The sequence below is a fragment of the Hypomesus transpacificus genome, chromosome 22 (genome assembly GCF_021917145.1).
Source record: "Hypomesus transpacificus isolate Combined female chromosome 22, fHypTra1, whole genome shotgun sequence".
Classification (NCBI taxonomy): domain Eukaryota; kingdom Metazoa; phylum Chordata; class Actinopteri; order Osmeriformes; family Osmeridae; genus Hypomesus; species Hypomesus transpacificus.
In genome coordinates this window covers 12,277,896-12,288,153 of record NC_061081.1, presented here as the reverse complement: position 1 = coordinate 12,288,153, position 10,258 = coordinate 12,277,896, and the positions used below count along the sequence as shown (strand labels likewise).

At 50.4% G+C, this 10,258-nt stretch overlaps 1 protein-coding gene across 1 annotated transcript in view; it reads right to left on the bottom strand.

Moving 5' to 3' along the window:
- Positions 1 to 6,894, bottom strand: part of LOC124484434 (fibronectin type III domain-containing protein 7-like) — an 8,766-nt gene extending 1,872 nt beyond the window's left edge. The window contains exons 1-12 of the mRNA XM_047045342.1: positions 6,735 to 6,894; positions 6,251 to 6,269; positions 5,809 to 6,066; positions 5,258 to 5,515; positions 3,683 to 3,940; positions 3,310 to 3,564; positions 2,870 to 3,124; positions 2,348 to 2,605; positions 1,923 to 2,180; positions 1,391 to 1,645; positions 490 to 756; positions 8 to 37 (exon numbers count right to left, since the gene is read on the bottom strand). Of these exons, the coding sequence (XP_046901298.1) occupies positions 8 to 37; positions 490 to 756; positions 1,391 to 1,645; positions 1,923 to 2,180; positions 2,348 to 2,605; positions 2,870 to 3,124; positions 3,310 to 3,564; positions 3,683 to 3,940; positions 5,258 to 5,515; positions 5,809 to 6,066; positions 6,251 to 6,269; positions 6,735 to 6,791 (2,428 nt within the window). The 5' untranslated portion in view covers positions 6,792 to 6,894. The remainder of the gene's footprint in view (positions 1 to 7; positions 38 to 489; positions 757 to 1,390; positions 1,646 to 1,922; positions 2,181 to 2,347; positions 2,606 to 2,869; positions 3,125 to 3,309; positions 3,565 to 3,682; positions 3,941 to 5,257; positions 5,516 to 5,808; positions 6,067 to 6,250; positions 6,270 to 6,734) is intronic.
- Between the last annotated feature and the right edge of the window lie 3,364 nt (positions 6,895 to 10,258).

Below are 10,258 nucleotides of genomic sequence, written 5' to 3'. Positions count from 1 at the left end.
CACTTACCCATCCCTACGTTGCTCCCTGCACAAGACACTGGGGGAAGACAGGAGCACATTAGAAATACACACACATTATCTCACACAGTCACACACACACACACACACATTATCTAACACAGTCACACAGACATTATCTCACACAGTCACACAAACATTATCTCACACAGTCACACACACATTATCTCACACAGTCACACACACATTATCTCACACAGTCACACACACACACACACACACACACACACATTATCTCACACACAGTCACACACTTACCCACACAACACAACATGGTCTGGTTTGACAAACAGTCAATCTACCACAACCTAACTACAGGACATGACTGTGCATCTGTATTGATTGCTCATTACTCACGTACATACACACAAACACACCCCTTCACCCCTCCCCCTCCCCCCCTGCCCCCTCCTCCCCCTCCCCCCCCCCCTGCCCCCTCCTCCCCCTCCCCCCCTGCCTCCTCCCCCTCACCAGAGTACATCCTCTGGGGGCAGAAGTGGACAGGCCCCCCTCCAGGCCCCAGGGGGGCCACCACCACCGTGTACACGTCCCCACAGGCCACCTCCTGGATATGGCAGGAGCTGGCTCCGGCCGCGGGGCTGCAGGTGTAGTTGGCCCCGGTGCCGTACAGGTCCACCGTGTGGTTCTGAAGCGCCGGGGGCCCAGAGGAGCGCCACAGCACCCGCAGAGAGCTGTTAGCCATCCGGTACAGCTTCACACTGCTGGGACAGCAGGCGCCTGGGGCCAGGGAGGGAGGAGAGAGAGAGAGGGGGAGAGACAGGTAGGAGGAGGGAGGAGAGAGAGAGAGAGACAGAGAGGTAGGAGAGAGGAGAGAGAGGTAGGAGAGAGGAGAGAGAGAGAGGGGGAGAGACAGACAGGTAGGAGAGAGGAGAGAGAGAGACAGACAGTAAGGTAGGAGAGAGGAGAGAGAGAGGTAGGAGAGAGGAGAGAGACAGACAGACAGTTAGGAGAGAGGAGAGAGAGAGACAGGTAGGAGAGAGGAGAGAGAGACAGACAGACAGGTAGGAGAGAGAGAAACAGGTAGGAGAGAGGAGAGAGAGACAGACAGGTAGGAGAGAGGAGAGAGAGAGAGAGAGGTAGGAGAGAGGAGAGAGAGAGACAGACAGACAGTTAGGAGAGAGGAGAGAGAGACGGGTAGGAGAGAGGAGAGAGACAGACAGACAGGTAGGAGAGAGAGAGACAGGCAGGAGAGAGGAGAGAGAGACAGACACACAGGCAGGAGAGAGGAGCGAGATGGTGAGATGAATGCTTACCCTGGACAGCCATGATAACAGCTGGCGTGTGTGTGTGTGTACGGCTGTGTGTGTGTGTGTACGGCTGTGTGTGTTTGTGTGTGTGTGTGAACACTCACTGGAGGAGAAGCCGTGATATGAGCACTGGGCCTTGTGACCCGTCCTGCTGATGGCCTCCAGACTCACGCTGTAGTTGGTGCCACACGTGATGCATCCCAGCAGGCAGTGCGTGTCCAGCGTGTGACACTTGGCGTGTCCCCGTGGCGACGAGAGCGCCGTGATGTAGGAGCGGGCCCCGAGGGCGGGGGACCAGGTGACATTGGTCATGGCCTGGGTCACCTGCTCTACCGTCAGGGAGGACGGACAGCAGGGGGCTGGAGGGAGGGGGGGAGAGGGAGAGGGAGGGGGTGAGGGGGGGAGAGGGAGAGGGGGAGGGAGGAGGGGGGGAGAGGGGGAGAGGTAGGGAGAGGGGGAGGGAGGAGGGGGGAGGGGCGAGAGGAGAGAGGAGGGGGGAGAGGAGGGAGGGAGGGATTGAGTGTGCTCGTTTTTTTTCTTTTTTTCACATTTTCTGTAGTTGGTGTGTGTGTGTCCATGGTGTGTGTGTGTCCATGGTGTGTGTGTGTGTCGGTGTGTGTGTGTCGGTGTGTGTACCGGTCTCCAGGGCCAGGGTGTAGCTGGGCAGGCTGCGTCCGGCGGGGGAGCTGGCGACCACGCTGAGGTCGTAGGACGCTCCGCAGGGCAGCGGGCTGAGCTGGCAGGACGAGGAGCGTGTCGTGCAGGAGTGGCTGTCGCTGCGGCCCACCGCCGTGGCAACATAGGTGGCGTTGAGGTCGTTGGGGGTCGTGAAGACCACGGTCACACTGGAGGAGTTGGTCTGGGTCACGTTGACGATCTCTGGAGTACAGGGCGCTGGGGGGGGGAGGGTGTGAATGACCTGTTTTGTGTATGTTTCAGGGTAAGTGTATGTGGCACCTGCAGCTTGTGTGTGTGTGTGTGGTAGCTCGTGTGGGTGCTGGGCAGGTGTGTGTGTGGTACCTGGAGCTCGTGTGTGTGCTGGGCAGGTGTGTGTGTGGTACCTGTAGCTCGTGTGTGTGCTGGGCAGGTGTGGTTGCATCCTCTCAGCTCGCTGCAGGGCGTAACGACTACGCTGAACACGCTGCCGCAGCGCAGGTCTGACAGCGCGCACACCGGCGCAGTGTCGTTACAGTGGATGACATCATCACTCTGCGCCGCCGTAGTCTCGTACAGCTCCGCCCCCCGCACCGGCGACCACGTGATCTCCAGGGTCTCCGTGGAGACCAGCGCTATGACAACATCCTCCGGGCAGCAGGGAACTGGAGGGGAAGAGAGGAGAGTGTGAGAGTGTGTCTCCTCCACATGTGTGTGTGTGTGTCTCCTCCACATGTGTGTGTGTGTGTGTCTCCTCCACATGTGTGTGTGTGTGTCCTCCATGTGTGTGTGTGTGTGTCCTCCACATGTGTGTGTGTGTGTGTCTCCTCCACGTGTGTGTGTGTGTCCTCCACATGTGTGTGTGTGTGTGTCTCCTCCACGTGTGTGTGTGTGTCCTCCACATGTGTGTGTGTGTGTGTCCTCCTTACTGGTGGTGTAGTTGAGCACGTCCCCCTGAGGACTGGCCCCGGCCTGGTTGTAGGCGAACACGGTGGTGAGGTAGGTGTAGCCGCAGGAGCAGGAGAAGCTGCAGGAGGTGCTGGTGGTGTTGCATAGCTGCTCTGCTCCGTCATCTCTCTTCACAAACGCCATGTAGAACTCTGCCGACACCACCTCGCTCCACAGCACCCAGCATCCGCCCGGAGGGTGCTCCTCCACCCAGGTACGCTCTGGGGGGCACGGGACTGGGGGGGGGGGGGGGTGAAGAGAGATCAATACGTACGTGTGTGTGCATGTATGTGTTAGCATGTGTCTGTTAGCATGTATGTGTGTGTTAGCATGTGTGTGTGTGTGTTAGAATGCAGGCCCACTCACAGGTGTGTGTAAGCATGTGTGTGTGTGTGTGTGTGTTAGAATGCAGGCCCCTCACAGGTAGAGACGTTCTGTGGCTGTGACGGGTCGCTGGGCCCGGCCGTGTTCTCCGCCGTCACGGTGACGGTGTAGTTCTGACCGCAGACCACCGGGTCGATGATGCAGAAGCTGTCTGCTGATGAGCTGCAGTTCTGGCCGGTGGTGGAGCGAGCATAGTAGTCCTCAGCACCACGCACCATCGACCAGTACACCACCATCCCCATCGAACGACCCTGGGTCAGTTGCACCTGGATGGGGTCAGGGGTGGGAGGACCTGGGGGAGACAGGACAGGACAGTCAGCTGACTATGGACCATGCAGGAATCACTTAACCTCTGACCCCCCACCCCTAACTTAACCCCATCCCTCCACCTCCCCCCACCCCCTGCTCACGTGTGATCTGACAGACAGTCTGGTCGTCTCCAGGGCGACCCTGGGGGTCCCAGGCGGTGGCCTTGATGCAGTAGATGGTGCCGGGCTCCAGGTTGGCGAAGGTGAAGGAGGGCGCGGTGGAGTTGACCTTCAGCCGCGAGTCGGAGCCCTCGCGGATGATGCACAGGGTGTACAGGACGGCGTGGTCCACCGGAGCCCACGTCACCCGGATGGTGTCATTACTAGGAGACGTGGAGTTCAGCTCTGGGGCAACCACGACTGGAGACGAGGCGGGCGAGAGAGGAGAGAGAGGAGGATTGGTGAATGATGGATGAATGGATGGATGCAAGATGGATGACACACAGGTACTCACATCAATAAATTACATAACTACGAGCACAATGACCAGCCGAACAAATACACCCACCCCAGGACATTCAACCACAGAAAACACACAAGCAGAACACCTCTAATAAAAGCACAGAGAAGATAAAAGAACTATTGAAGATAAACTGCCACCGGTCATCAACCTCACACAAAACAAAAGTGAGGAGAGCTGAAACGGAGCCTGTGTCATCGTGTTACGTCCAGGATCCTTGGGGAGAGGAGACAACCTAGTTCTCAAGGTTTCTGCTTTCATACAGTGAGGAGAGGGAAGGGGTGAGGTATGGTAACCAGAGCGATGGGCCATGGGGCCTGGGGCTGCCACCCTCTCAATGCTGGGGTGGAACCATGCCTCGCCAGGGACACCAGCACACTGACGGGGCCGCACCCAAGATCAGAGGAACGCCCTACGCTGATCACTATCTTGAATAAACAACTTTAATTTCAGGATTCTGGTTTAGTTATGGGAGGGAGGCGGGGAGGGAGGGGGAGGGGGAGGTTGGTGGAGTGCAATTGTCTGTGTTTTCAAAACTCATAGCCACCAACCAAGCATTGGAAGACAAATTGTGTTTCTATAGTTATATCTAAAGGTGTTTCTCCAGGTATATATCCTGGTGTTTCTACAGGTATATTACCATATTTCTAAAGGTATACCTAAAGGTGTATCTCCAGGTGTATTTCCAGGTGTTCCTACAGGTGTATGTACAGGTGTATCTCTAGGTGTTCATACAGGTGTATCTACAGGTATATTTACAGGTGTTCCTACAGGTGTTCCTACTGGTGTATCTCCAGGTGTTCCTACAGGTGTATCTCCAGGTGTTCCTACAGGTGTATCTACAGGTGTATGTACAGGTGTATCTCCAGGTGTATCTCCAGGTGTATCTCCAGGTGTATGTACAGGTGTATCTCCAGGTGTTCCTACAGGTGTATCTCCAGGTGTATCTCCAGGTGTTCCTACAGGAGTATCTCCAGGTGTATCTACAGGTGTATCTACAGGTGTATGTATAGGTGTTCCTACTGGTGTATCTCCAGGTGTTCCTACAGGTGTGTTTCCAGGTGTTCCTACAGGTGTATCTACAGGTGTGTGTGTAGGTGTTCCTACAGGAGTATCTCCAGGTGTATCTCCAGGTGTATCTACAGGTGTATGTCTAGGTGCTCCTCCAGATGTATCTACAGATGTATCTACAGGTGTATCTCCAGGTGTATCTGTACCTGTCGTGATGTGGACGGCGGGCCATGAGGGCTGACTTCTTCCTCCTGAGTTGACGGCCATGACGTTGATGGTGTACTCTGTGTACTGATTCAGGTTCAGCACTGTGCCAGGCGAGCTGGTTACCATGGTTTCAGTCAAAATGTCCCCCGACTCCGCACGCAGGATGTAACCGGTCGCCCCGGAAACCTCTCTGAACACCACAGTGATGCTGTCGCTCTGCTTGGAATAGGCCTGATCAATGGAGGGGACCTCGGGAGCTGAGGGTCAGACACACACACACACACTCATGTATAAATATACACACACACATGTACACACATTCACAGGGTAATTTCATAAAATGTTCCTCCCCCTTAAATAATTAAGCATAATCCCATCATCATCCTCCTCTTATTTCAAGTTCAATCTCTAAACACATCACAAAGTAATAACATTCAGAGAGATGATCACTTGCCATCTTTTTGAGTAATTCAATCATTAAAACGACACTGGATCGTTCATGTTTGACAGTAACTGGATAGTAGGCTAGAACCGGTGTTCACACACACACCTGTAGTCTCGACGGTATTGGCGCTGCTCAGCACGTTCAAGGACTGGTCCATGGCCTCCACCTGCATGGTGTACAGCGTGTTGGGAGACAGGGAGTTCACTGAGCCCATGACCGAGTTCCCGCTGAACTGGGCAAAGACGGACGGCTCGGGAGAGTTCTTGGGCGTAGCGGTGACCTTGTACGAGCTCGCGCCAGTGTGGCCGCTCCATCGCACCGTCATGCTTTTAGACGTTACGGTGAACACAGACAAGGTTATGTCTGTGAAATACACACACATACACAACAAATCCATTATCAATCATGTCAATTACATATATTCGTTTAATTCATTTCACAAGGTCAATAGTGTTGGAAGTTAACAATTTTACAGACAAAATTAAACTTGAGTCAATCTAATTATTTTCGGTTGAAAGATTGTTAAGGTAAATTTAAATATTATTACCGTTTTGTGCTGCACATATCTAGAAATAAAAGTTTCAATACAATTGTTAGTTCATTTTTTTTAAATCATAAATACTTGAAATAGCTCCCAAATTGTCCAGGATATCTTTTCAAGGGTCATAGAGTTGCCATTAGAACACGGGGCAAATTACACCGTGAACCCGTATCATGTTCTCTGTGCATAGATGGTAACAGGCTGCAATTCTTTTTCTTCACTCAGCACAGATTTCAGAACTGGTATTTTTTTCAGGTCTGAATGAATTTGTCTATTGAGCAGAGGTAGGGCTTGTCGTGTGCAGTTGTTGAAAGCCATCTTTTTCAAAAGAGCCACTGTTCTTATTTTCCACCTTTTATTTGTAACCTACATGTAAGTGAATAACGGTATTGTTACAAAAGCACGTCAATGTTAACAAATAACAAATATTTGACTGTGAAAATATTAATAATCAAAAACTTAAAAAAAATCTGTGTGTAAAGTATCTTACCTGTGTTAAGCTGAATAAAAACCAAAGCTTTAAAACTTTAAAATGTTTTTTTTCCATTCTTCAAGTGTTGCGGAGAGCCGGTGCCTTCGGGCTACTCTGTTTGAAGCCGTCCGACTATGTCTTCGGGGGTACAGCAGGAGATTAACTTGACTTTTTTTTGTGGAAACGACAGGTCCTTTATTGTTTCAGTGAATACCGAAGAGCCCTGGCGCGTGACCCCTCCCCCAGATAGCGCGCCAGCGGGCCTATCAGCGCGAGCGGAGGACACGAGACTCACCTGAGTGCGTGTTGAATGGAACTAATTGGATAAGAAGGAGGACCAATTTGCCTCGAGCTACACAGTGCAGTGAAAAACGTGAAATATGTTCTTCAACTGTTTTACTTTTTCCATTACTACCTTTGTAGCCAATTTGATGGGTGAAGTGTACAAAATAGTTACATAGCTACATTACAAAACTTGAATTTATATGGGTGAAACTGTTTCCAATATTGTTGAAATCAGAGTAGATTACCTCAAGTGTGCATGTCTTCATCTAATAACGTCTACAATACATAATTTATATACTAAAATATCACTTTATTAAAAAATACATAATGGATAGATGAACACATGTTCCCATTCTGCTGCGCGCTCCGAAACCAGCAGCGGAACATTGTGACCCCATTCTTTCTTTCTGTTAAAAGTTTCTGCCTTGAGGGTGAGTTGTGGTCCCCCATAGGAGTTGCACTTGTTGACATCCACCGAGATGTTGTTCTACACTATAGTTCTCAGACAAAGACAGCGTCTCTTTTACCCTCTCTGTGACTTTCCACACAGTCCATCACTGTCAGGGGCAAAGCACCAAACACAAATTTCTGACACTGAACATGTAACTCATTAGTCGTCTAATATTGTTTTATGTTTTTAGGCTATTTGACATAAGGGCCTATGCGTCCCCTATTGTATAAACGTTTCCTCAACACTACTTTCGCAGACTCCTTTTTCGTTGACATTATTATGTGTGGTGTTACAAATGCTAGGGGCCTACACATGTGGAGCATTTGTACAAAATAGGCCTACAAACTGCAGTAGAGCTGAGTCGATTACTACAAAAGCACGTCAGAGCGCTTGAATTGTCTCACAAAAGAAAACATATCCGATCAGTCAAATAAGAGTCAAGCAATGGTATAATAGAATGTTCGATTGTATAGCCTAATTAAATCTTCACATAGTTATAATATTTATTTTACTCTCATTTAAATAGATTTAGCCTAGGTGCCTCTTTCATGGAAGACAAAAAGTGGTAGTTCCCAAAATATGGATCACAATGTCAATGGCACAGTTCATCAACCGATGGGATTGTGCAACAATGAGCGGCACGACGCCATGTGAGGTTTAGCCTACATACACTGCTTCATCCACAACCTACTTTCGCTCAAACAAAGGTTTACGCAAGAGCGACATAATATGCTTCTCTGTGATGGGTGCGCGGGAAGTCGAGTCCCAGGAGAGCGCGTGAAGGTCAGATCTCAGGCGGGAGTTGTGTCCAAACTTTTGACTGGTACTGTACCTACCCAATGTCACTAACGACAAACACCCTATACACTAACACTACCCCTAGATATTAGTGTTGACGTTTAATGGTCTCTTAAGATTGACAGATGTCCTTACTTCCCGCCCCCAAACTTACACCCAGAAGTGGTGTTGTTGTAAGGTGTGGTATAAGGATAATGATCATTTATTGTCATTCCAAAAATATGGAACATGTGCTGGAACGAAATTAGGTACTGAGGTCCGATTAAAACCACTAACAAATAAATAACTAAATTATCATAAATAAATCATAAATAAATACAGATAACCAATCATACACACACGCATAGATACATATTAAAATAACCTGAGAAATTAGCAGCATAGTAAATCAAGTCAGTGTAACTTTAGGTCAAAAGTTCAGCTTGTCAGTTCTGGGGTGTTAATAAGTCTGACAGCTTCTGGGAAGAAGCTGTACTTAAACCTGGTTGTTCTGGCTCTGATGCTGCGAAAGGAGCAAATACCGTAGTATGATGCCTACAAGGAGTTCCCATATTTTGGGGGGGGGAGGCGGGGGGTATTGGGGGATAGGGGGGTGGACCGATTGTGTGCCCCTGACTTTCATACCAGACTAACACTCCTGCTTTGTACAACACTGACTCACTCCACCAGACACTGTGTCTCCTCGTTTGAGTTGACAAAGACACCTGTCATCACAAGTGGTCCACCTTCTACCTTCCCTGCTGCAGCCGTACACCTGCTTCCTGCAGTCTAGGTGGTCTGGCCTGTAGCTTGTGTGTGTGTGTGTGTGTGTGGGTGTGGAATGAGAGAGAGAGGGAGAGAGAGGGAGATCACATTTTAGCCTGTGGGGCTCATGGTCGACTGTTCCCTTAATGTTAGTGTACTTCTCTTTCTCTCCCTTTCTCTCTGTACTTCTCACACACATACACACTGGAGGAAATCCAGCTTGACGTAATGAAGACATTGACACCTTAGTCAGTCAAGGAGCAGTTTCACACCTCTAGGAGTTGGGACCTACGTTTTCACTCGTCAGACAGGAAAATGACTGAAGAGGCTGGCCAGAGATCACTCTGAGAACATAACCCTCAAACAATTCAATAAACAAACATGACTTCCTGTTTTTCTTATTCGTGTCAGGAAAATGTAGTGTGTGATTATCCAGTAGTTTCAACTACTGACCATAGCTAGCATTGTAGGTCTGTGTGGGTATACTGTATGTATAAACATGTCCACTTACCATGACCAGAACATCAGTGTAATTTCCCCCACGTCTGAAAGTTTTTAAGAGTAGGGGGATCAGATGGCTGAGCGGTGAGGGAGTCGGACTAGTAATCAGAAGGTTGCCGGATCGATTCCCCGCCAAGCCAAATGACGTTGTGTCCTTGGGCAAGGCACTTCACCCTACTTGCCTCGGGGGGAATGTCCCTGTACTTACTGTAAGTCGCTCTGGATAAGAGCGTCTGCTAAAAATGACTAAATGTAAATGTAAAGAGTACTGAATGTGTTGAGAGATTGTGGACGGTGGAGGCAGGTGGAGAATGTGAGAAAATACAGAACATACTGTATAATGGGCTTTTGGTCAGTTTGTGAGTGTGTGTACGTGTGTTGGTACAGTTTGTGTGTTCATGTTCAGAGATATCAGGTCTTCCTTCAAACAATCAGAGAGGACAGTCCAGGAATGTTGCCCGGAATCCTCATCCTAACACCAAACAAACAACAAGGAAACACTACACCCCTCAACCACCCTGACCAGGCCCCAGCCCCGGCCTCGCTCCAGCCTCACTCCAGCCTCGCTCCAGCCTCACTCCAGCCTCACTCCAGCCTCACTCCAGCCCCAGCCCCGGCCCCAGCTCCAGCCTCGCACCAGCCTCACTCCAGCCCCAGCCCCGGCCCCAGCTCCAGCCTCGCTCCAGCCTCACTCCAGCCCCAGCCCCGGCCCCAGCTCCAGCCTCGCACCAGCCTCACTCCAGCCCCAGCCCCGGCCCCAGCT